This window comes from Oryx dammah, unplaced genomic scaffold, assembly GCF_014754425.2.
Source record: "Oryx dammah isolate SB20612 unplaced genomic scaffold, SCBI_Odam_1.1 HiC_scaffold_17, whole genome shotgun sequence".
NCBI lineage: Eukaryota > Metazoa > Chordata > Mammalia > Artiodactyla > Bovidae > Oryx > Oryx dammah.
The window spans coordinates 72,887,262-72,913,565 of record NW_024070201.1 but is presented as its reverse complement, the minus strand read 5'-3'; the positions used below and the strand labels follow the sequence as shown (position 1 = coordinate 72,913,565).

Here is a 26,304-nt window from a genome sequence, read left to right as displayed (position 1 = left end):
CCCTCCGCCCCTCCGCCCCTCCGCCCCTCCGCCCCTCCGCCCCTCCGGCGGCGGCGGCGGGAGAGCGGCTGGCGCGCCTGGACCCCAGGCCCGGGAGGCGCGCGGCGGCGGGACCGAGCCCGGTGCGGGGAGCGGGGCACCATGGTGCTGTCGGTGCCGGTGATCGCGCTGGGCGCCACGCTGGGCACGGCCACCAGCATCCTCGCGCTGTGCGGGGTCACCTGCCTGTGCCGGCACATGCACCCCAAGAAGGGAGTGTTGCAGCGAGACCTGGAGCCCGACCCGGAGAAGGCGAAGCCCAGCGTGCTGCGGGCCGCCCAACAGGTGAGCGGCCGCGGGCCTCGGCCTCCCCGGGGCTCGGGTGGGGGTCTCCCTGGCGGCTGCGCGGGGGGAGTGGATGGGAGGGAATGGTTGGCGTTCTTCTTTGCGCGACAGAGCCCGGCTGGGAGTGGGGACAGCGGACGTATTTGGACAGCGGATGTGTTCAGAGGCCCCGGGGCGGGGGCAGGGGGTCCCAAAGGCCTGGGGGTGGGGGGGTGGCTAGGGTACAGGAGGAAAGGGGCCAGCAAGCCTAAGGCACGGGCATGGGAGTGAGTGGGAAAGGGGGCTTGGATAGAAATCGGAGCTGGGAGGCGAGTTGGGGGCCGAGGGGAGTAATAAGACAGGGAGGCTGCGAGGGTTTGGGGCAGGGGGCTGCGAGGCTTAGGGGAGAGGAAGAGGGGAATGACCGAGAAGGAGAAGCTCCAAGAACTGGGGAGAAGAGAAGGGTGACAGAGAGCAGAGTGGGGCCGTTGTGCCGCTGGCGCAGGGGAACTCACTGACCGAGCTAAGAAGGGAGAGAGAGGGTGGCAGCTGGGGGCTACAGTGGGAGTGGGGGAGGGGGTGGTTGGGCGGGGGGTGCTGGGGTCTGGAGAGGCAGGTGAGTATGGAGGGCCTGGGCGACACTCACCCCCTCCCAGCGGCCCTCAGCTCCAGCCAGCCTGAGGGAGTAGCTCTGAGCCCCCCTCCCACCCCCCACTCCCCAAGGATGTGGCTGCAGATGTTCTGGAGACAGGAGGGCTTTTATCTCCACATGAGCTCGTCCCCCAGGGCCTCTCTGGGCAGAAAATGGGTGGGGTCCCCATTGTACAGTGCAGCCGAAGGGGGTCTGCGAAAGGTTTGGGAGGACTGCCCTACGTGGGCTGTGAAGTCCAGGACACATCCCAAAAGTGGCAGAGGCGAAATGTCCTCTGCAGACCTGGGGGGAAGGGTCTGGCCAGAGAGACTGGAGGAAGGCAGGCCCCCCCTGGGGAAGAGGGAGGTGACTTCACAACTTCCCTGGGCCCCCTCGATTCCTTCCAGGGCTCAGAGTTCTAGGAGCGGCACTACAGAGCCCTGCTTCCACCTTCCTTTTGCCAATCAATTATTCAAAAGCTCAGGCCCAGCTGCGGGGGCCTTGTCAGTCACTGTGAGAGGGAAGGAAATGGCTGCTGTCCTTGAGGCACTTAGAATCCCAGCAAAGTGACATTGATGCTGGCAGGATCCGGGGTCAGCTGGGCAGGGAGATATGGGATCCAGAGTCATTTGAAATGGGAGCAGCGGGCTCCCCACGGGGCCTGGGCAGGGGTCCGGGGTGGGGGGCTGCTGGACAAGCTCTTCTCCAAACATGGAGGCCTCAGATTCCTCTCCCACTCGGCACACTTGAGGGACAGCCATTCATTCTTCTGCCTTTCGCCGTGGCAGCTCTTCAGACATTGTCCGGCCCCCTCCCCCGACTTCCCAGAAAGAATCACTGGGGCCACGGTTGGTGCAAATGACCTCCGGGATCACTTCCAGCTCTTTGTCTTCCTGAGGACCAGTAGCCCAAGCAGCGGCCAATGACCTGTTAAAGACAAACCAGATCCTGCGTCTCCCAGGCTTAAAATCCTCCCCAGCTTTTCACTGAGCTTTTGAACAGACCACAGCACACTGTAGCCTGGCACTTGCCAGGGGCTGGGCTCTCTTCTAAGTGCTTTACACCTAATGCATTTAGCCACTCAATGACAGACGGTAGATGATGATCCCAGCTTAAAGATGAAGGTTCAGAGAGATGAGTGATTTTGCCCAGGGCCACACAGCCCGAGAAGTTTCAGAGCCTGATTCTAAGCTGGTGTGGTTCTGGAGTCCGAGTTGTGAGCCACTCCACCCACGGCCTTGCCTGTCTGATGTGGCCCATGTTTACCTCTCCAGCCAACCTCATGTGAGTGCCCCGCATCCCGGCCGATCTCAGCTCCCCTGGGTTTTTATCCTTCTTGAAGATGCCAACCCCTCCCATTTTCCTCTGACTTTTCACAGAGATGGCTCCTCCTCATCCTGTGGGCCTCCTCCTGTTTGCATTTCACCTCTTCAGGGCGAGGATTCCGTCCGTGGCCACATGTGACAAAGCCCCCTTCCCCCATTATACCCTCCATACTACTCCTTCTTATTTCTGTTTGTAGCGTTTGTGACAGTTGGATGTGATTTTTCGTATCTGCTTACTTACAATATTCATTCCCAGCACCTACTCAGTGTCCGAAACCTAGTAGGTGCCCAGTGAGAAATTATTGACTGATATTGTCTGAATTCTTCAAATGTAGATGTATTTTGCAACCCAGAGCTGGCTCACAGGGTCACAGAAAATGCTTGTTGATATGTGCGTGCTTAGTCACTCAGTCATGTCCGATTCTGTGTGACCCCATGGACTGTTGCCTGCCAGGCTAATTCTGTCTATGGGATGGTTTAGGGAAGAATACTAGAGCGGGTTGCCATTTCTTTCTCCGGGGCATCTTCCCTACCCAGGGATCGAAACAGCGTCTCCTGCTTTGCAGGCAGATTCTTTGATGCTGAGCCACCTGGGAAGCCCCTGCTGATACGTGAGACCCATCCATTCACATCCCTCACTTGGTTCCCTCAGTGACAAGGATTTGGGCACCTGGATGTGAATCTGTAGGTGTGAACATGATGAAGTTGAGATCTCACAATGTTGGTTTGGCTGCCATTGTGCTCAGACTGATTCAGCCGCTGACCCAGCTAAAGTACACAGAGAAAAAAGACAGTGTGTTGACATTTCAAAAAGAGTAGAGGGAGGTGGTGGTAGGGCAGATGGCAGCAGGGCGATGGGCTTGGCACATGTTGACAAAGAGAAGAGTGTGATAAGGAAGGTTCTCGGAAGATGCTTCTTAAACAGAGAGGGTGTTGGGGCTGGGGAAGAGGGCTCTAGGTTCCTGTAACCAGGAGAACTGGGGAAAAAATTCCTTGGATTTGTTAGCTATGCCTGGGAATCTAATTTCTGGCCATGAGCGGTCAGCTGAAGTTAAAATTTATAGTGCTTTTGAAAAGAACTTGAAGTTTTCCTTGTGGGTTCTTCACCTGAAATCCACAGATCCCAACAAGGAGTCTGTAGCTAAAATGGAAGGGGTTCATGGTCTTGGAGAGGAAAAAACTCTCTCTTCCTTTTCATGAGCCTCTACCTGAAACTTAGCATTTTCTGTAAATAGGAGTATAAACACCACGTCACAGGAATATGAACAATATCTGTGACTTGGTCCTCAAGGGAAATCACAGGTAGTTTCAGAGTACCTCACAGCTGTGGCAGATGCTTTATGACAGGGTTTATGCTCATCCCTAATTCTAAATTATGTACTTATTAAATCTCCCACGAGATCCTTTCATTTAATGAAAGAATAAAGAGGCACATGTGTAGCTATTTCCCCAACTGATTTTATTAGGTGGACTGTTGTAGTCCTGTGTCTTTTATTTGCTGCTTTTTCAGGCACTCGGAGGAGGTACCATAGGTTCTCTAAACAACCGTAGAAATTCATCCAAAGTCTCTGCCGCGTGGGAGGCGGCCGAGGTGCAAACTCTCACTGCTGTTCATGCTCCAGCTGGCTTCAATTCATTCTTTTTCTTGGTTTTTCCAAAATGTACATCGTGGACCCTTTATCCTGCCTTCTTACACAATCCCTCACCCCCTCCGCCCCCTTGTGTGCAGTTCTTTATGGAGGGGGAGAGGGGTTCAGTCTCACTACACTGTCCTTGACCTGGTAGCATCACCTGGGACCCCATTCTCTGTTATCAGCCCAGCTTTCAAAGCTTGGTTATTATGCAGTGATGGCCGAATGCTTGAGCCATGAGACAGCGGAGGGTCAGATGTGGGATGTGTGTGTGTGATCATTTTTAATTCACTGCTGCTGCTGAACCTATTAGTGACAGGCAGCAAGACCCATTGGTTCCATCCCCAAGAATTTCCTTGTCATGCTTGTCTGCACAGGCTGCCACTCACTGCATTTCTGGGTCCTTGCAGACGAAGACCTCCTTTTGGTGAGCCTACATGACTACTGAGCAAGCGGGGGAGCTGTCCTTCCCCACGGCTCCGTGCCCCTGCCGCCTCAGCGTGACTTGGGTTCTATTCTCAGAAAGCTTTTTTCTTCCCATCTGGTGCTTATCTTGTTGTCCCCTTATGTGAATCTTCTCAGATGCATCTCAGAGGTTCCCAGAGTAACCCTGCTGCTGTCCCCTTAAAGCTAACATGTGGTCAAAGGCTTCCTCCGAGGGCCCCCCAGCAGTGGTCCCCAGGTCTCTTCTATCCACATCGCCCAGCTCCCACTGCTACTTACTACCAAACTCTAAAATCCTACCTTCTTTCCAGCAGAGTTGAGAAGCAAAGTGACTTTTGATGGAACACTGTGTTAGTTCATTCAGGTTATTATAACAAAATACCGCAGAGTGGGTAGCTTATAAACAAAAATTTATTTCTCATGGAGCTAGAAGCTGGGAAGTCCAAGATCAAAGCTCTGGCCAACCCAGTGTCTGGTGAAGACCTGCTTCCTAGACTTTTGGCTGTAACCTCACCTGGTTCCCCAGTAGCTCAGCTGGTAAAGAATCCACCTGCAATGCAAGAGACCCCAGTTGGTTTGATTCCTGGGTCGTGAGGATCTGCTGGAGAAGGGGTAATCTACCCACTCCAGTATTCTTGCGCTTTCCTGATGGCTCAGCTGGTAAAGAATCCACCTGCAATGCTTAAGACCTGGGTTCGATCCTTGGGTTGGGAAGATCCCCTGGAGAAGAAAACTGCTACCCACTCCAGGATTCTGGCCTGGAGAACTCCATGGACTGTACAGTCTGTGGGGTTGCAATGAGTCGGACACGACTGAGCGAATTTCACTTTCACTTTTCACGGGGTAGAATGGGCAGGAAGGTCTCTTCTGTCACTTTTATGGGGGCACTAATCCCTCTTATGAAGGCTTCACACTCACAGCTGCTCACCCCAATGCCCCACCTCTTAATAGCATCACCTTTCAGGTTAGGTTTTAACATATGAATTATTCGGGGGGCATAAACATTTTGACCAGAGCAAACACCTAATAGATTCGATGTTTTTCAGAAATAATTTAAGCATGTGCTATATTTTTATCAAGCAACATATGTATAGTAGAGTCTTTCCCCTCTCTGAGATTAGGAAGTCTGTTTCATTTGCCTTGTACCTCTGACGATGTCCAGTAGATACTGGGCACGTGACAATCAATGTATATTTTGAGTTAAATCCTATCGGAACATAGCACTGAAGAAGAGAGTAAAGGTACAGAGGAATGCACATGGTTAAGATTCCATTTCCACGAGATCTGAAATCAAGCCCATTTATGTCTGGGGTTTCCCCTGGGGACTGGTAATGCCTGGGGCAGAGTGGGGAAGCTTCTGTTTCTAGAGCTTTTGTTTATAAGCTCTGCCTCTTGACATGGTACTGATTACACAGCTGTGTCCACTTTATGAAAGAAAGCATATACAGCTCTACATTTATGATCTGTGTACTTTTCTCAGTGTAGTTATAATTCAGTAAAGTTCTTATCTGTTGAGTTGTGATGTAATGTTTATGAATATTGTTTTAGTATCAAGCCAGTGTTTTTTAACAGGAGGCTTTGGGGGCTGTCGTCAAGACACGGCCCTCCTTTTTGTGGTCTGCTATTCATTCACCAGCCCCGGCCCTGTCTGCTTTCTGCTGCTATTCCTGCAGCTGCCTCCTCCCTCAGACCAGGGCCTGGGGAACATCAGCGCGGCCTGACTAATGCTCCCGCCTGCTTCCTCTTCCTTAGACCACTGGAGCAACATCTTCTCAGAGTACTTGTCTGAACGTAGACTTGGCAGAGAGGATGGATCAGAGCCCCAGTGCTACATTTCAGCAGCTAATAAATTCACGCATTAAAGGTTAATGAACATATTCTAGGCACTGGGACATAGCGGTAAAAAGACAGGTGTATGCTCTTCCTTGTAAGTGAGGAAGCAGACAATGAAGCCAGCAGTTGTCATTAAGCATAGGAAACCCTTAGGATAGGCACCTCCAACTTGGCCCCAAAGTAGGGCTTGTCTCCAGTTCTTGTTGGCTGCCCTGACGAGGCCTCCTGGTACTTCAGTGATCACAGGAGGCCAACATGAATTGCTAACCCCACTCCTGGAACTGATTTGACCCTGGACTGCCGGAAGGCCTGACCTCCTTGGATTCTCGGTCCTTTTAAAGAATTGATCTCTCAGCTTATCTCCCAGCTGATAAACTCTCCTATTGATATAAACAAACAAAAAGTATATCCGTTTCCATAGTGTAATAAAGAATAGTTATAGTATAGGTAACATTTATTGAGTTCTTCTTGTGTGCCAGGCGCTGTTCTAAGCTCTTTAATCACATTACTTTTAGCCTCACAATAGCCCTATGAAATATGCATACTTATTGCATCCATTTTACATATGGAACTTAGTCTGTAGCAACTTATTCCATAGCAGAACTGGGAATCACATTTAGGAAGTTGGGCTCCAGAGTCCACATCTTTGACCACTAGGCTGGAGAGTAGCAGGAAAAAAATAGTCAAAATTTTACTTGAGCCACTGCATTTCCCCAGGTATGGGAAGTGTCTACAATATATGGATCTTTGCAGGCAGGTCAGCTTCAGAAACCTTTCCCAAAGCTTTGGCTGGCTTCTGTGCCTCTTGCATCCTTCATGCTTCGAGCACTGGGTGCAGCCCCAGGCCCTCCAGAGAAATTTACACAGTAAACATGTTTGGGCTGGTTGCTTAGTAACAGGGAAGACAGTATGAATTTTGCATCAAGAAATCAGCATGGATTATTTCAGGGAGATGAGCATATGCCCACTGGAAGCACTAGGCTCTTTGAAACATACTGCGGACCTTTGGTCTGTGTCCATTAGTCCTTCTCAGTGACGGGTCCCAGACCTGCCCCATCTTATTCCCTCTCTAGTTTCTCCTCTGGTTCAGCATGTAGATAATTCAAGTTCATGGCTCCTCTCTTGATGTGATTGACAGCTCACTAGCACCTTTTGTTCACTCCAGCAGAAAATGCTGCTACATCTTTCGACATTTTTAGATTTTCAGATACTGGCCCAGATTACTCTCCTGTGCCTGGAGTACAGGAAGAGAAAGAGAGAGACCATCAGAGCACAATGGGAGAAACACCCGAACTAGAAATCAGAGGGGCTTAAGGGGAAGGCAGAAGGAAGGGGAGAGACCGGTAGGATGGGGAAGCCGCAGACCCAGAAGACAAAGAAAGGAGACAAGCTGAAAAGTGACCGACCACCCCAGAGTCAGAGGGAGAAAGCAGACTCTGTGTGGATGATTCCCGTGCATGTTACCATCGTCAGCTTCCTTATCCTTTCCCCCCAAGCTTTAGTCCCTCAAGGGTCCCAATCTGCTTCACCTAGGTTCCTGGGGGCTCTAGAAACTCAGGTCCAGTTGAGGTGGTATTTACTACTTCTCAGCGACATTTCTTCACCTTGGCATCAATGGGCCAATGTGATGCCAGGAGGAGGAGCCTTGATCACTTACCATGTCTGTTCACTGCACAAAAATAGACCTTCCCACCAAGGCATTCCCTAAGTGCTAATTAAGAAAAGGGTGTTTTAATTGATTCGTATTATAGAACGTTCCTAGGAGACTTTTACATGGTGTTTAAGGGACCTGACTGATATTTGGGGTGGACTCGGAATGCATTTTAATTTTTCCCATTTAAAACAGTGAAATACAAGTGACTGCCCTCTGAAATTCACTGGCCTGGCAGGCTTGTTTCCATGAACAGATTAGAGTCAAAGAATGAGGGGTGGTTGCATATATGAATATGTGCACACATGGATGTGAATATGTATACATGCATATACAAATAAGAGAAAAGGGGAAGAGCATCCCATGGAAAATCTGTGAAACTGAGTCTTAACTCATCTGGCAGAGACCCTAGGGTACTTTGATATATTTCATTGACTCCACCCACCCTCCTCCCATTAATCCCAGACGTACTTTTCCTTCATAGAAAAACTGAGCAGGATGGCAGAGAGCAAGAGAAGTGAGGAGAAACATTGAATGACTTCATGAGTCACTGGATGGATGGATAGATGAATGGGAAGGAGACTCATGGGGCCACCGCCTCTGCTTGCAGCCAACATAAAAATCACAAGCACAGAAATGCAGGAGAAGGTGCTGAGATTGTGGAAGAATCTCTGTGTTCACCTCCAGTGACAAGGCAGGGAATCAAGACAAGCCGGGAGGGTGTGGAGTCTTCACTTTCTATTGGTTTCTTGCCCTTCAAGCATCCGTTCATACAGCTGACATTGGAAACAGTTTTAAAAATCTCCAGTTGCAAAGACCAATGAGATAATACCCTGGGGGAGCACATTTTACTTGGAAAATCATTATAAACCACACAGTTTTGAACTTGCTGCTAAAAGTAGCCTGATGAAAGGGATGTGAGTTACGGAGACAGGATAGTGAAGACTGCTTTTCAAACAGAATTAAGATTGATGCTTTCATGAGTTCCCTGGTGGTCTAGTGGATAGGATTAGACGATTTTACTGCTATGCCTGAGTTCAGTCCCTGATAGGGGAACTGAGATCCTTCCCATGAGGTGTGGCCAAAAAAAAGAAGGAAAGAAAGAAAGAATGATGTTTTCAAGAGAATTGCATTTGAAGAAGAGAAGGTTGGGGAAGTGTGGTTTGGTTGGCAACTAGATGATTTTATTAGGAAACAGTTGCAGAATGAAGCTGAGAATAACTTCAGTGAGCTCTAAACTCCTGTGTTTCATATCCGACCCCCCCATCCTTTCTCACAGTGCACCCCCCAAGCACCTTGGATTGTGTTTTTGTTTCCAGCATAGTCAATTCGCAAAGAAAGGGCAAAGCTCCCAGAGAGACATATAGTGAAGGCAGCAAGGGCACGAGAAGAGACGAAACTGCATGGGAAAACATCACCGTGGTCTCAGGGCTTGGGGGCATACTCCCTGCAGATGCATCATCTAATGAGTTGCTTGCCTCGCGAGTAGGCTGAAGCTGTTAAGTAGCAACATGACTCTGGCTCTTCGTGTAACAGCCTCATTACCAAACTCAGAGAGACAAAGGATCAGAGGATGGGAAGGAGTGAACAAGAGCTTAGGTATCTCGTTGGTAACCACTACTTGGTAGACTTGTGTGTATTTGGATATTCACCAGAATGAGTTTAAGTAAGAACAATCTAGTCTTTGAGACCACGTAAAAGAGGAAATTGCCTCTTAGAACGAAAATGTTCACTTCATGATCAAATCGCTGAGATGTAATAGGAAGCAAATTAGACTTCGACTCCAAACCTGAATTTATTTTCTTTTTACAATTTTATTTATCTTACGGCTGCACTGAGTCTTCATTGCTGCACGTGGGCTTTCCCTAGTTGCGGCGAGCAGGGGCTACTCTCCAGTTGTACATGGGCTTCTCCTTGTGATGGCTTCTCCTATTGCAAGGCACATTGCATGGGCTCTGGGCACACGGGCTCAGCAGCTGTGGGTGCACAGGCTTTGCTGCTTTGTGGCATATGGGATCTTTCTGGATCAAACCAGTGTCCCTGCACTGCAAGGTAGATTCTTAAACACTGGACCATCACGAAAGCCCTCAAACCTCACTCTCCAGTGTTTTCCAGCTAAATGACCTTGGCCATTCTGAATCCTGCTTTCTTCACCAACAAAACAGAGGTGACAGCAATAAGGTTCTCCATGATAATATTAAAGACTAAATGAGACAATACTTTTGAACACACCCAACACCTTCAGTGCTTGGCCTCTCTATTCAGTATACTTTAGGTATCTCTGAATCCTTTAGGATATTTGTTTAGGTATATCTGAATCCTTTAGATATAACTGAATCCTAGGATATTCATTCAAAAAATACTTCCTTACTCTGTAATAATGTAAATAGGAGAAGAATTTGAAAAAGAATAGATACACAAATATGTATAACTGAATTGCTTTGCTGTATACCAGAAACTAACGCAACATTGTTAGTAAATGTTGTTGTTGTTTAGTCGCTAAGTCACATCTGACTCTTTTGTGACCCCATGGACTGCAGCCCGCCAGGTTTCCCTGTCGATGGGATTTCTCAGGCAAGAATACTGAACTGGGTTGCCATTTCTTTCTCCAGGGATTCTTCACAACCCAGAGATCAAACGTGTGTCTCCTGCCTTGGCAGGTGGATTCTTTACCACAGAGCCAACAGGGAGGCCCTAACCAACTGTACTCCAATAGAGCAATAAAAGTCAAGCACAGCAAATCAAAACAAAACAAAAGATTTCCTGATCACCTATTATATGCAAGACACTGAATTAACACTAGGGACACCAAGGTGACCAGGCAGACAACACCCTTGACTTCCTGAAGCTCATGTCCTCAGGGTAGAGAGCTTCATTACACGGTAGTACAAGTGGATATAAATCTAATGGTATTAGGTGTGGTAAGGTAGGTAAGAGTTCTCTCAAGAAGTAATAACTCATTAGTGCTCTGATCTCAACATATTTGGAGACTTAGTAAAGAATTTTGAGCATATACCCTTTATACTGCTGCTGCTAAGTCGCTTTAGTCATGTCCGACTCTGTGCAATGCCATAGACAGCAGCCCACTAGGCCCTCCCGTCTCTGGGATTCTCCAGGCAAGAACACTGGAGTGGGTTGCCATTTCCTTCTCCAATGCATGAAGGTGAAAAGAAAAAGTGAAGTCTCTCAGTCGTGTCTGACTTTTAGTGATCCCATGGACTGTGGCCTACCAGGCTCCTCCGTCCATGGGATTTTGCAGGCAAGAGTACTGGAGTGGGGTGCCATTGCCTTCTCCGACCCTTTATACATATAGACTCAATTCTTTGCAAGGCATATGTATGTTTATATGTTATATGTACATGTTGCTCTACTGTTATACCATGTACATAATAAAACATGCACAAAGTGGACCTTTTAAAGCAGTAATGTAAAACTAAATTATAAAATGAAATTCTGTTATTTTCTTCCCATACCCCAAATGAACTGTCTTGCACACCCCTGTGGCATAAAGTTAGTGTCATTTACTAAGTAAAGGTACTGGAGTTGAGGACTTGAAGTATTCTTGGCATAGGGTATGTGCAAAGGCCCTGTGGCAAGAAGAAATATCACTAAGGAGGGACTGAAATAAGGCTAAAATGGGTAGAGCTCCAAGGGTACAGGAGAGAATAATTGCAAGTGAGCAAGGCAAGTCCGGCCAGAGAGCACCACACAGGACCTCTGGGCCAACAGGAGTATTGGGATATTTTCCCAAGAGCAATGGAAGCTACTGAAAGGTCTTAAGTGAGATGTGACATTTGGATTTAAGGTGCAGCATCATCTTGGATGGGAGAGGACTAGAAGTGAGGAGACCAGGGAAACTCTGGAGAGAGACCATGATGGCTTGGACCACCGTCTTTGTGGCAATAGTTTGGAGAGGTGTTTAGGAGATTAATTGACTGGCTTTGCCTCTGAGTTGGTTGTAGACTTCAGGAAGAGGAAGGTGTTGGGGATGAGAGCTAAGGGTTTCACTTAGGGTGGTGGTACCACCTGGTGAAACAAGGATGAGGCCGTGGATTTAAGTCATGAGTTCACTTGTGTGCAGGGGGAGTGTGAGGAACCTTTGCGTTATCTCCATGAAGTGGTTGTGCAGGTCCGGAGCTCACCTTCTGGTGGGGATGTATATTCGGGAGTAGAAAGCCCAGCCATGAGCATGGCTGAGACCACCTGGTTATAAAGCAGAATGAGAGGGAAAAAGGCCCTGGGAACAAGTCCTGAGGGACGCCAGTGTTTCATGAAACAAGGAGGGTGGCCAGAGAGGAAGGAGAAAACCTGAAGAATGTGATATCAAAATACTAAGAATGACAAGAGAAAAACTTTTGAAGAAGGGAGTCACTGAAAAGTCAAGTAAGATAAGGCTAAAAAGTCCCATAGAATGAAACAGTGAAGATCCTAGTGACCTTGGAGATCAACAGTGACCTTCAGTGGGCTGATGGGGCCTCTGGGAAAGGGGTGTCGGGGGGGCATAGGGGTGTAGGTGTGTACAAGCAGTTCTTCTGAGTTGCGTGGCTGCCAAGGGGTGGAGAGGGCTAGGGCCTGGCTGAGCGGAAGACAGAGGTCAAAAAAATATTGAGCACCGTTGAAAGCTGATGGGAAGGAGGCAGTTGAAAGAGAAGATGAATGTTCAAGAGAGAGGGAGAGAAACAGACCGAAAATAGCTAGGGTAAGGCTCTCATGCGTGGAGAAGGGGGTGCAGTGCTGGGATGGAAGGACTGATCCCGGAGGGAGGGAGAGAGGGGAACAGCTCCTGCAGCATCACAAGACACTGGACGGGCCACAGCATCAGTCCAGAGAAGAAGGGCATTTCCACGTGTCTGTTAACAGGACACTGAGGGTCCAACCAGTCCACCCTAAAGGAAATCAATCCTGAATATTCATTGGAAGGATTGATGCTGAAGCTGAAACTCCAATACTTTGGCCACCTGATGCGAAGGACTGACTTATTAGAAATGACCCTGATGCTGGGAAAGACTGAAGGCAGGAGGAGAAGGGGACGACAGAGGATGAGATGGTTGGATGGCATCACCGACTCAATGGATGTGAGTTTGAGTAAGCTCCAAGAGTTGGTGATGGACAGGGAAGCCTGGTGTGTTGCAGTCCATGGGGTCACAAAGAGTCGGACATGACTGAGCGACTGAACTGAACTGAGGGGTCTTTCATTCTCTTGGTTTCCTTTTTCCTCTATGAAGGCAGTCAGAGGAGATAGAGAAATTCCAAAATGTGAGCTTGAAGGAGGAGTTAAGGAAACAGTAAGATTTCTGGGAAGTACTGAGTTTAAGGTTGGTGACCGTGACTATTATGGAACCGTCTGCCCTGTCGAGTGACTCGTCTGTGGAGCCCAGCTACTGGATGCAGGCATCATCAGTGATTCACCTCGTGAGATCAGGGCAAGAATGGGGAGGTGAGGGAGATCTTTAGACTTCAGAAGGGTGCTGTTGACATCATGGCCCCGGGCAACTGAATTGGAAAAGTTGCAAACTGGAGAAAGAGGAGAAAGAGTAGAGGCCTCCGAGGTCTGAAGATTCCTTGGGTTTGGAAGAACAGCTGAGAAGGGCTGGTCCCGCAGCTGGCCATGGGCACCCTGAAGGCAATATGCCCACCAGGGTCAAAGGTGCCAGAACCATCCCTTCCTTCCTTTACAAGGCCTATAGGGGGCAGGGGCAGGGCACAGAATTCGAGTAAGTAATTGATGGACTTAAAGTTGTTTCAGCTAGCTCTCCACATCCACGGATATGAAAGGCCGACTCTTCTATGGCATTTTATATGAGGGGCTTGCTTATCTGTGGGTTTGGTGTCTGAAGGGTTCCTGGAACCAGTCCACCAGAAATCCTAAGGGATGGCTATGTTCAGAAGGCCAGATGGGTCAGCAGCTGGGTAAGTCAGCAGTCACATCAGGTCAGTTCAGTCGCTCAGTCGTGTCTGATTTTTGAGACCCCATGGGCTGCAGCACATCAGGCTTCCCTGTCCATCACCAACCCCCAGAGCCTACTCAAACCCATGTCCATCACGTCAGTGAGGCCATCCAACCATCTCATCCTCTGTCGTCCCCTTCTCCTCCTGCCTTCAATCTTTCCCAGCATCAGTCTTTTCTAATGAGTCAGTTCTTCGCATCAGGTGGGCAAAGTATTGGAGTTTCAGCTTCAACATCAGTCCTTCCAATGAATATTCAGGACTGGTTGGATCTCCTTGCAGTTCAAGAGACTCTCAAGAGTCTTCTCCAACACCAAGTTCAAAAGCATCAATTCTTCAGTGCTCAGCTTTCTTTATAGTCCAATTCTCACATCCATACATGACTACTGGAAAAACCATAGCTTTGACTAGACAGACCTTTGTTTGCAAAGTCATGTCTCTGCTTTTTAATATGCTGTCTAGGTTGGCCATAGCTTTTCTTCCAAGGAGCAAGCATCTTTTAATTTCATGGTTGCAGTCACCATCTGCAGTGATTTTGGAGTGCAGGAAAATGAAGTCTCTCATTGTTTTCATTGTTTTCCCATCTATTTGCCATGATGTGATGGGACTGGATGCCATGATATTAGTTTTTTTGAATATTGAGTTTTAAGCCAGCTTTTTCACTCTCCTCTTTCACTTTCATCAAGAGATGAAAGTTTTTCTTTAGTTCTTCTTTGCTTTTGCCATAAGGATGGTGTCATCTGCATATCTGAGTTTGTTGATATTTCTCCCGGCAACCTTGATTCCAGCTAGTGCTTCATCCAGCCCAGAATTTCACATAATGTACTCTGCATGTAAGTTGGATAAGCAGGGTGACAATGTACAGCCTTGTCATACCCCTTTCCCAAGTTTGAACCAGTCCATTGTTGCATGTCTGTTCTAGCAGTCACATGTCATATGGTGTTTCTGGAATTCTTTATTGTAGGAAAACAAGAGACTCTAAAAGAGGAGTGCCTTGAACCTGTAACCTCTGTAGCCCACAGGAGGATCAGGCAGGGGCCTGGCTCCCCTGAGCTGCGAGCCTGGCTGTCCCAGTGGCTTAGAGTCTGGAAAGCAGAGTCAACACCACCGGTATGCTTTCCTTACTCTGGGCTGTGGCCTGAGATCTGGGCAATGTCAACTGCACGGACTGCCCCAAGGAGGCACACCAGGGCCTCGGCTCCTCAGGAGCAGAGGAGAAGGGGTGGCTCTGGCTGACACTACCGCTGGAAAGAAATGGGATTCCTGTGACTCCCACGGGTGGCCTTGGGAGAACGCACTAATTGCAACAGCACGTGAAATGGTTAATGCATTAATAAATAGTATGAATAATTAAGTTGTCCTTATAATGATTCTTTTAAATGACTGAACCTCACATACAAGATGTATGGAGGGGATGAAGCACTCGGGCTTTGGGTTTCGGTTCCAATCTGCCCCTCACTTGCTGTGTGACAGTAGGTTAGTGACTTAACCTTTCTGTGCCTCAATGTGACCATCTGTTAACTGTGTCATTGACACCGGATTGTCATGAGGATTCAGTCAGCTAATTCGGATAGGACAGTGCCCAGAACATTAGTGCTGGGCCGGAAAGCATCCAGAACCACGTTCCAGATCCTTCTCCCTGCACCCCCACCCCCAATCCAACCCAAACCTACCCCGTTGTCTATTCCCTGTGCCTTCGTCCCAGGGGCCAGTTCTAGGCATGTGAACATTGCCCAGTTGCTCCTGGCCCCGGGATATTTCCAATGACTTGTTAGTTTCCTTAACCTTCCAAACCTTTGTCAACATCTGCTTTATGAAATTCCCCTCAGTTATCTGCTTTGAATGTGCCATCTGCTCCTGCCACAACCCTGTGGATAAGATACTCAATCCACGTTAGCTACTGTTACCTCCTTCATAAATAATAAGAGAGGGGGAGTCAGCGAGTCAGGAAGAGTGTATACAAATTGGCAAAGGTCAGGGCCCACATGTTGAGCCCTCTGTTTGCTCACAGCTTGATTGTTTAGAAACCACTTTCATTTTCTGATTTGATGCAGCATCTAGTATGAGGCTTTACCACTGAGCCACCAGGGAAGGCCGTAAAGAAAAAGAGAAAACAGTAGGCACTCATCTCTAGGGTCGTGTGAGGATCAAATACGTAAAGTCTGTTGCATTTTTCAGAGCATCTGGTGCAGAGGAAGTGGTGGAGAGGTGGCAGCTATATTGTCCTGTCCGGTTTTGTGATGTGACCGGTGGAATCAATGCAGACACCACCTACAAGCTTCTTTGGTGGGATCTTGCCACTGTGTGGCAACCTGGTGGAATTATTATTTTAAAAATCAGTTTGAATTCTGTGTCCTCCAGAAGTGTGGGGATAATGACAACACTCATTGTCCCTCCTCTTCTCACGGGGCTTTAAGCTTTGGTGGAACCCGTGGCTCTCTGAACACACTGCAGACTTTCAAGCTGCTGCCTTGACTCAAAAAGCCCTTCTGCTACCTCTGCACTTGTCAGAATGCTGCCTTGGATTTGAGGCTGGGGGGTGGGTGCAGCAACCAGAAGTCAAAGTCTCTGGATCGTCGTGAAATCCTGTTTTCATTCCCCCAACCCCACCCTGTGACTTTTCCCCCAGGTAATGTTTGATGGGCTATGTACCCTATCTCTTATTTAGCTGGTCTCCTCCCCTCAAATTTTAGCTCGGGAAGCCTTTCTTGATTTCAGATTCCTAGTGGACACAACCTCATCACCATCTGTCCCTGTTCTGCAAGGACTTCTTACCTGAGATTGCTTTTTTGCATCTACTGGTTTCTTGTTCCCACTCCCCTGGAAATGCCCAGCCCACGAGAGAATGACTGGACGGTGTTATTCCTGAAGCTGATAAGTATCCGGAGATTTAGTAAATGTCGAACGAACGAATGAATGACTGAAAGTAAAAAGTGAAAGTGTGGGTCACTCAGTCGTGTCTGACTCTTTTGCTACCTCATGGACGGTAGCCCATCAGGCTCCTCTGTCCATGGCATTCTCCAGGCAAGAGTACTAAAGTAGCCACTCCCTTCTCCAGGGGATCTTCCCGACCCAAGGATTGAACGCAGGTCTCCTGCATTGCACGCAGATTTTTAACCACCTGAGCTATCAAGGAGGCCCTGGTGAATCACTAGCAGCAGAGAAAGGGTTTTCTGTTATTCCCAGTTGTGGTTCATTCCTGCTGGTTTGGGCAAGGTGCATTTACCTGGCTGATAGATAAGCCTAGCTGGCAAGTCTACCCCACCAATAAACCCCCTAGTGTGTCGCCTTAGATGCCAGCTATGAGGCAGGGAGTGTGCTAAGTCAATCACAGACTGGCCTTTTTAATTTAAAATAATCACGGAAGGGAAAGAGACCAACAGGGGGTGAGTCTCAAGGGAAGGGGATTTAAGAAGGCACAGATCTATAATAAACAGAAGAAGAGGTGTTGGAAGGGATAACAAAGGATGTGTGGTGGCTGGGTTACCATGGAAACACTGCAAGGCGCCTGGACTGGAAGACAAGCTGCTTCTTCAAAGAGAATTTCAAATTTGCAGGTTGAAATAAACCCTTCCGCCAGGACCTGACCCTGTGGATTCACCCATAAGTAGCCAAGAACTGGAGATCCTGGTATGAGCAGCTCCCCAGGAGCTGGAGATCTACCAGACAAAGAACTGTTTGTTGGAAGCCGAGAGGACTTGACTGAGAGGGAGGTCGTGCTGGTGAGCAGCTCACCTTATCTCTCCACCTTGCCTGGAATTCTCGGACCTCCCCCAAACCAGAGGATTCCCATGTGAGCTTCAGGGACCACCTGCATCATTGTCACCTTAGGGAGATTCTTAGACACACAGATTCTTTAGGATCCACCTAGGACTTCTGAGACAAAGCAGGGAAGGAACCTGGACTTCTGAATTTTACATTCCCCCAGGTGCCATTTCTACCGGTTGAAGTGTGGAACACTGCTCAACCCTCTGCCTCTGACTAAAGGTGCGCAGGGGTGGAGTGGCCCAGGCATCAGTCTAAGTGGCACAAAAACGCAGGTGAACAAACGGTGATTCCAAATGTGATGAGGTGGTAAAGGGCTGGAGGCACAGCAGAACAGTTAAAACAGAGAGCTCTGGCGGGGGGCCAGCCTGGGTTTGAATCTCACCTTTACTGCTCACCAGCTAGCTGTGTGTCCTCATATGTAAAATGGGATTGGTCATAGCAGCACTTCCTGATAGGGTTATTATGAGGATTTGTTGAGTTCATATCTGAATGGTACAGGGCACAGGTGGGCAGAACCACAAGATGGAAGGGGCTTGGAGGACTCTGAGTTTGTAGAAGAGCGAACAGATTCTTGAAGACTAGAGAAACCAGTTTTCATTGTGTTCATCCACTGAGGTGAGGTTGGGTGTTGTTTGTTACAAAGCAGTTGGTCTTCCCTGACTAATACAAGATCATGAACAAGTGGCCCAAGAAGGTACGATCAGCTGTAGGTGTGTGTAAGGATGCTTTACAGAGCGAATAGGCAAAAGGGGTCAAACCTCTGGGCTGGTTAAGAGCTTCTACAGCTGCACTCCAAATTCTCTTTAGGGGAGTTATCTATATGGTTGGAAGGAAAACTTGGATAGAGGGCCATTCGCACAGGCTGAGCTTCTAGGAGTTGTTCCTTTCCTGGAGACAAAATGACTTATTCTCAGTTAGCTTTCAGCTTGATTTATTGCATGTTGTCCAACAGAGAGTGAGAAAGAGTCCTGTTTCTCCTCTAGGGCCTGTGTGTGTGTGTGTGTGTGTGTGTGTGTGTCTTGAGGAGCAGGGGGAAAGTGCTACTAGCCAGTGTTATGGAAAATATTCCACATCACAAAATAAACAAGAAAATTTTTTCTGTCCTTTCTTGTGGTAATTCAAAATATTTTAATACTGAGACATTTGTATGGAGCCAAATACAAAAAGTCACACGAACTTTAAGATAGAACGAGAGATTTCAGTAAAGAGGTCCAATTGTTCCAGACTTCCCATTCCTTGGAGCACGTGTTACCTTTGTCCCCATTGGTGCTGCTTTGGAAGTGAAGTTTGAGAAACACTGATCCAGACGCCAGAAAGCCTAATTCAGCAGGTGGGCTAGAGGTGTGTGTGTGTATGTGTATCTCTGTGTGTATCTCTGTCTAAATTTTATTGCAATGCAGTTGTCATACAGTGAAATGCAAGCATCTGAAGTCACTAGTTTATGATGATCAGTTTTGACAAATATATATCCTCTAGGCTGTAACCCACACTTCTGCCATGCCTCTTACCCCTCAATTCTCCCTGGAAGCAATCAGAGCCACTGTTCTAAGTTCTATCATCATTGATTAGTTTCACCTGTCCTAGAGCTTAATTTCCATCAATGTTTCTCAACCTCAGCACTGTTTACATTGGGGTGAGATAATTCTTTGTTGTGGGGAGCTGTCCTGGGAAATGTAGGATGATAGCTAGCAGCTTTCTGGCCTCTTAACTGGTAACGACCTCCACCCCCAGTTGTGACAAACAAAAAATATCTCCAAACATTACAGATGTTCCCTGAGTTGTGAACCATTGATATAAATGAAATCACATAGTATAGATGAAGATGTATTATGACTTTTTTTGTTCATCATGTTTTTGTGATTTTTGCCTGTTGTTGAGTGTATTGACAATTCATTTCTTTACTTTTAAGGAATATTCCATTGTAAGAACATGCCATAAGGCATCTAGCCATTGTCCTGTTGATGGCCACTTGGCCTGATTTCTGTTTTGGACTAGTATGATTCAAGTTACTATCAGTATTCATGTGTAAGTCTTTTTGTCAACAAATATTTTTATCTTCCTTGGAATAATACCTAGGAGTGGAACTCTTGGGTCAGAGGGTAGATATATATTTAAGTTTTTAGAAACTACTAGTTGTGGTTCATAATAGCCAAGACATGGAAGCAACCTAAACGTCCAGCAACAGATGGATGGGTAAAGAAGACGTAGTACTGCTCCTCCTTAAAAAGAATGAAATAATGCCATCTGCAGCAACATGGACGGACCCAGAGATTATCACACTAAGTGAAGTAAGTCAGAAAGAGAAAGACAAGTACCATATGATATCACTTATATGCCAAATCTAAAATATGATAGAAATGAACATTTTTATAAAGCAGAAACAAACTCACAGACATAGAAGACAAATTTATGGTTATCAAAGGGGAAAGGGGTTGGGGGAGGGGTGAATTGAGAGTTTGGGGTTAGCAGATGCAAGCTACTGTATAGACAACATGCAGGGCAGCAAAAGAGACACAGATGTAAAGAACAGACTTTTGGCCTCTGTGGAAGAAGGTGAAGGTGGGATGGTTTGAGAGAATTGCGCTGAAACATGCATATTACCATATGTGAAATAGATGGTCAGTGCAAGTTCGATGCATGAAGCAGGGCGACCAAAGCCAGTGCTCTGGGACAACCCAGAGGGATGGGATGGGGGAGGGAGATGCGGGGGAGTTTCAGGATGAGGGGGACACATGTATACCTGATTCATGTTGATGTATGGCAAAAACCATCACAATATTGTAAAGTAATTATCCTCCAATTAAATTAATTAGTTAAAAATAAGCAAGGTTCTACTGCATAGTATAGGAAACTAACACAATCTTATAAACCAACTCTACTTCAATTAAAATAAAACAACAACTTTGAACAACTAGTAAAATTGGATTTTTTGTAACCTAGTGTCAGAAGAGATATTCCATCCTGTTTGCAGATTTTATTCATCAGAAGCAATTCACAAGGTTCAGCCAATAATCAAGGGTAAAGAATGACGCAAAGGTGAGACCCCCTGGGAGGTGAGGGTCCCTGGGAGCCACTGCAGCACTTGCTCCAGCAGCCCTGGAAAAGGGAGTAGCTACCCACTCCAGTATTCTTGCCTGGAGAATTCCGTGGACAGAGGAGCCTGGCGAGCTACAGTCCACGGGGTTGCAAAGAGTCGGATATGACTGAGCAACTGACACACACATATCTCATCACAGATGAAGTTAAAAAATGTTGATGATGCTTCCCAATGCATGAAACCACGTTGCAGAGATGCCAGAGTCAAATAAGTATCTCCTGTGTTTCCAAGGGTTTGCCATGCCCGCTTGTGTGCTAAGAGCTCGACACCTGGCTGTCTTTTCTACTCCTCAATACAGGCTCGGAGACAGATGCTGTTGCTAACACCCCCTTCTTACAGATAAGAAACTAGGGGCACAGAGAGGCTAAACAGATCCAAGATCACACAGTGAGTAACTGGCTGAGCCTGGAGCCCAACCAAGCCATCTTATTTTAGAGCATCAGTTCTGATGACCAGGCTATATTTCAAACCCTTTTACACATGTTAGTGTGCATAATTACCAGTTTTAGAGCCCAGAATGACAGAGATTGTCAGGTCCCTGGCCTCTGATCCAGCTCCCCTCTGAGGGGGGCTTTGCTATGCTGAGCGGCAGACCCCAGCCACAGTGGCCCATGTTTGGCCTCATCTGAATACTCTATGTTCAACTCTCTCCTCTCTGCCATCTCTCTTTTTTTTAAAGTTCAAATATAAAGGGTGAAGCCATCTGCTTCCATTTCCATCTGGGTCTGTTTCCCCCACCGGTAACTTCCTGAACGCTGTGATGTTTTAAGATGGATGTCCCAGCGCAAAAACCCGAATTAATAAAACAGTCTTTAGGTGAAAAAATTAATCATGTCACAAAAGGGGTCACCTAACATCTCTAGTAAGGTTAAATGTTTGTTTACAGATCATTAACTTCATAATTAATTTCCTTTTTTTTTTTTTTTAACATAAGCCCCGTAGGAAAGGACTGCATCTGTCTTGTTCGCTTCTGTGTTCCTGCCACTTAGCGGAGGACCTGGCCTGTCATAGGGGATCAATAAATATTTGTTCATTAAATGAAGGTTTGCCCCTCCTCGCCCTGCCATCTGTCTTATCCTGGATGACGGGAAAGCTGAGCCTGCTGAGTCTCTGTTAATTAGCAAGTGCCGTCCAGGGATGTAGGAGGGAGGTGGGGAGGGGCACACACACAGGCAGTGTTAGAGCCGGCCACCAGCCAGTCCCAAGGGCGACTGCTGGACCTCCAGGGGTCACCTTCCAAAAGGCCTCTAGACACCATTGGGAGCAGTAGCGAGGAGGAAGTGGGGAGCACTCGGTGGTCAAGTTCCCCCATGGAGCTTTCATCCTTGACACATTGGGGTTGCCTCTGGGTGCACCCAGTGTGTCCCTGGGTGTCTCAGACCTCAGAAGCCACAGAGAAGCCCCAAGGCAGGTGGCAAGAGGGGTGTGGCATGGGTGTGACATGAGGCAGTTTGGGGCTATGCCCACATGGAGCTGGTCAGTGACCATGCAGATCTGGCCACGTGGGGAGGAGTAAGCGGCCCACAGCTCCAGAGACAGGTGAGGAGGGAGAAGCCAAGGAGACACGTCGTGAGGGGCTGATGCTCCAGTGAGGGTGCCTCTCCCATCTCGCACCTGCAATGCTGAGCACAGCTGGGCGTTCCCTAGTTGTTGAATGCCTGCCTCCACTGGACACCTTCCTGACTCACCCTGCCTCTCTATTTCCAAGCCCTCTTCTCTGAGTTCAAGGGATGCTTAGAAAGAGGACCCCACTTTGAAAGACTGCCCCACCAACATCCACAGCGTAAGGCTTGAACTCAAGTCCTTTCTTGGGGTCTGCTCCCCGGACCACCTCCTTCCTCCCAAACATTCTTGCCCTCCACCTCTAATCCTTTCCCAGGCTCCCTTCCTCAGTGCCCAAACCTCTCTTCTGCTTCCTGGGTGTTGTTGTTTAAGCTATTTAAGTGGAAACAGATGCATTTGAAAGATGCGGTGGAACCAGGGTTTTAAAATGCAATAAATAAGATTGTACAAGGGAAAGAGGTCATCAGCAGCTGCTTTCACCACTTGGAGAGGCTCATGGAGTGGTTGGCAGGCTCTGCTCTCTGTGAGATCAAGGGCAATAATCATTCTTCACTAAAGGCAGCCATGTCTGTGCAGGATCTTACCAACGCTGGGCAAGAAGCAGCAGTCAGTGAGGATGCCTTTGGCTGGACGCACAGGGGTTTGGGGAGAGGTTTGAATGTAGGCAGTTTCTCTACGTCAAGGTCATGATCTCCTGTGTTGCTCGATAAAAATGCGTGGCATCTGTTCAGGATGCTTTTGGCCACAATTCACAAAGACCAATCCAGAGGGGCTTCAACAATAAAACAATATTGTTCATGTAACCGGAAGTGCAGCGGTAAGACAGCTTCCAGGCTTGGTTGAGTTGGTGGCTTAGTGACACTGTCATCAAAGACACAGCTTCCTTCTGTCTGTCCACCCTGTGGTGCACCTTGGCAGCTCTGTCCTAAGACTGGCTCACCTTGCGGTCGCGAGTCGGGACAACGTGCTTCCTATCCAGCAGGGGAGAGCATCTCTTCTATTGCCATGGAAAGCAAGTCCTTTCATTCCGTCTGGGTGGTTTCCCCAGGACAGTCCCCAAGGTGATGCCGAGAACAAATAGAATCAAACCAAACAGTACCCCCTCCCCACCCTTGCCCTGGAACTGGAGTGGGACCCAAAAGAGCCCAGTGACCTGGAGGGAAGTGGGAGGAAAGAGGGGATCAATGTTGACGGGCACCCAAGAAAAACCCAGCCAGATACAGGCTCCTGAGGTTCTCAGGGGCCACACAAAGTGAGACCCACTTAGGAGTGAGGTTTGCGAGCCCAGGCTCTGCAGGGACTGGAAGTGACAGACTGACCCTCACTCAGAAGTGAGCCCAATGATTATTTCCCCTCTTAAAAAGACAGAGTCAGCCTGATTTGATCAAATTGGGAATTAATCAACATAACCCTTTTCTGCGAAGGGCATGGCAACCCACTCCAGTATTCTTGCCTGGAGAATCCCATGGACAGAGGAGCCTGGCAGGCTACATTCCATGGAGTCTCAAAGAGTCAGACACGACCGAAGCAACTTGGCTTGAACACACACAACCCTTTTCTAAAATGATTAGATATGACTGAAGCAACTTGGCTTGAACGCACACAACCCTTTTCTAAAATGATTGAACTAAGGTGAAACAAAATATAAAATGTGAACATGTTCCCCAGACCAGCCTGACAGCCCCAGTTCTGGCCCCAACAAGTGACAGAAAAGGATGACTCTGAGAAGAGGATGTGGTCCAGCCCCTGTGGGAAGCCGTGGGATGCTGCAGTTGCCACTGAGAATCCAGCATCCAAAACAAACAGGGACTTTTTTTTTTTTTTTTTTGAGAAGCAGCTGCGAGGCAGTGGAAGTGACGCAAACTTGAAGTGAAAATATGCGGAGGCTTGATGGTATACCCCTCTTCAGTTGTATGACCTTGAATTTCCTCCATCCTCCCTTTCCTTATTGTGAAAGAGAATAGTTAGCATAACTCAGACTTGGATGCAATATTAGACGTGGGCACGACTTTGTGGAGGACAGAAAGACACGGGGACATCAGTCATTGCTCTGCGTGTCTCCTCCCGGGGCCTGGCCTTCCTCCCCACTCCTCCTTCCACCTTCCAGACACCCTCTCCTTTCAGGTCTAGCTCACACCCTGGCTCCCAGGACGGCTCTGCTTGGCCCCCTGCAGGTGTCATCTGCTCTCCCCCATCTGTTAGGCTGTCTGCTGCCTGCCTCTGTCCTGCTTGCCAAACACACTGTTACTGACTCTCCTGTTTCTGATGATCTCCCCAACTCATCTGCGAATAAAGAACCATGTCTCCCACCTCTTTGTTGCTCAGCATGTGGGAGTGAAACAAGCCTTGAAATCACCCCTTCCTTGAGTGATATAACTGAGAGGCGAAATGATCTGCCGAAAGTTGCTCAACTCAGACAGTTAGGTCAGTACTAGAAGCGAGGTCCCTGGATGTCCAGTGGCACTCTTGATGGGGTGAAGGTGCAAAGGAGACCTGACTTTGCAAAGCATACAACTCCTCCCAGGGTGATTTGTCGAAATGTGTGATCATGACAAGCTTCTCTGATGGGTGGGTGCTGCCTGGTAAAGGCTTGAAGGCAGAGAAAAAGGTTGGGAGCCACTGGGGCCGTGGGCTTTGGGTCTAGGCTGATCTAGGTTCAGTCCTGTCCCTGCCCTCACTGTCTGGCCCCGGGAAACCTTCGTCCGTGGAAGTCAGCAAGTGCTTTTCCAGCTCATGCAGGCCAGATGTACTCGTCAGAGATCAGGGTAGATGTGTTTGGGCTGTATTACAGCCTACTGGGCAGTGTTTCCAAGGGAGGGTGAGGTGTTTTATCCCCTCTGAGCCCCTTAGGGAGCTCTGATGGTTGCATAATGCACTGCGGGGACAGCAGCCCTCAGGTGTCCTCAGGAAGTGGGTGTTGTGTCTTGTCTCATTAGCACCTTCTCATGGACTCCATCCATTGTCCAATCAATGAGGATAGTTAGGAATGCCTCCTACCATCAAGTTCCAGCCTCCCCCAGGAATATCTGGGGACAGAGTTTCAACCAGGTCAGAGTGTCCAGGAGTTTTCCTGGGGTAATGAAATGTACAGAGGGCAACTACTAAAAATGAGCTTTGAAACAGTGCAACCGCCGCCCTGCTCCAGGGCTGCACAGACTTCCCAGTCTCTGAGTCACTCCTGCCACCGGGCAGAGCCACCTTGATCCCTGGCCAGCCCTTCCCACTGCCACAGAGAGCGGAGGGGTGGGAGGAGAGCCTGGAACAGGCAGCTGCTTGGGGGCCCTGCTGTGGGTTGGTACCTGCCTCGGTCTGAGGGCCGTTCTGTGGGTGGCCCAACCCAGTGTGCCAGCATTTCAAGCTCTAGATCTGATCATCATCTCCTATTTCCTGGGGACTGGGCAGGTCCCCAGTATTGCTGCCTGTTATGTAACTTTGAATCTGTAAATAAGAGAAATCTCAGTCTCCAGTGGAGGCAAAGAAAGAAGATTCCACTCCTGTATGAGGGAGCTTTGCTTACTTAAGGCTTGACAAGCAGGTGGATAAAGATGCCCTTTCCTCCAGGTGGAACTAAGCCCTACCCCAGGGCACATAGCCAGGCAAGTGGAGCACAGATCGCATTTTGGTCCTTATCTGGGCATCTTTGCACAGTGCACAAACCACACAACTGAACATGGGAGCCCTAGCCATAAGTATGTATTGCGTGTTCCCCATTAGCAGACGCTGCAGGAGCAAGGCAAGACATTATCCCTGTGCCTCTGGAGATTGTATACTAGTGGGAGAGACTGACCACAATAGGCCAGGTGATGATGGAGACAGTACACGGTGAAAGACATGCTCTAAAGCAAAGTGCAGAATGAGGTGGTAGGAAGGGACAGACTTGGAGGAGGGACTTAATTTACAGCCTGTGGAGGTGGAGGTGGGTGGTTTGGCGGGGAGGAGTTGGGGGCCAGAAGCCAGACCCAGAAAGAGTTCAGCCTGTTTGAGAAGCAGGTTGCTCAGTGGCTGGAGAGGGGTTTGGGGGTGATGTCAGACAGGTGAACATGGCCAGGCTGGGCAAGCACTTACGGGTCACTGCAGGGAGTTTAGATTTGGTTCTAAGTGTGGTGGGACCA

General features: G+C 48.3%; 1 protein-coding gene across 1 annotated transcript in view; it reads left to right on the top strand.

The window, feature by feature from the left end:
* The first annotated feature begins 52 nt into the window (after positions 1-52).
* The window catches only part of SYT13 (synaptotagmin 13), a 41,621-nt gene continuing 15,369 nt past the window's right edge, over positions 53-26,304 (top strand). The window contains exon 1 of the mRNA XM_040259076.1: positions 53-324. Within this exon, the coding sequence (XP_040115010.1) occupies positions 142-324 (183 nt within the window). The 5' untranslated portion in view covers positions 53-141. The remainder of the gene's footprint in view (positions 325-26,304) is intronic.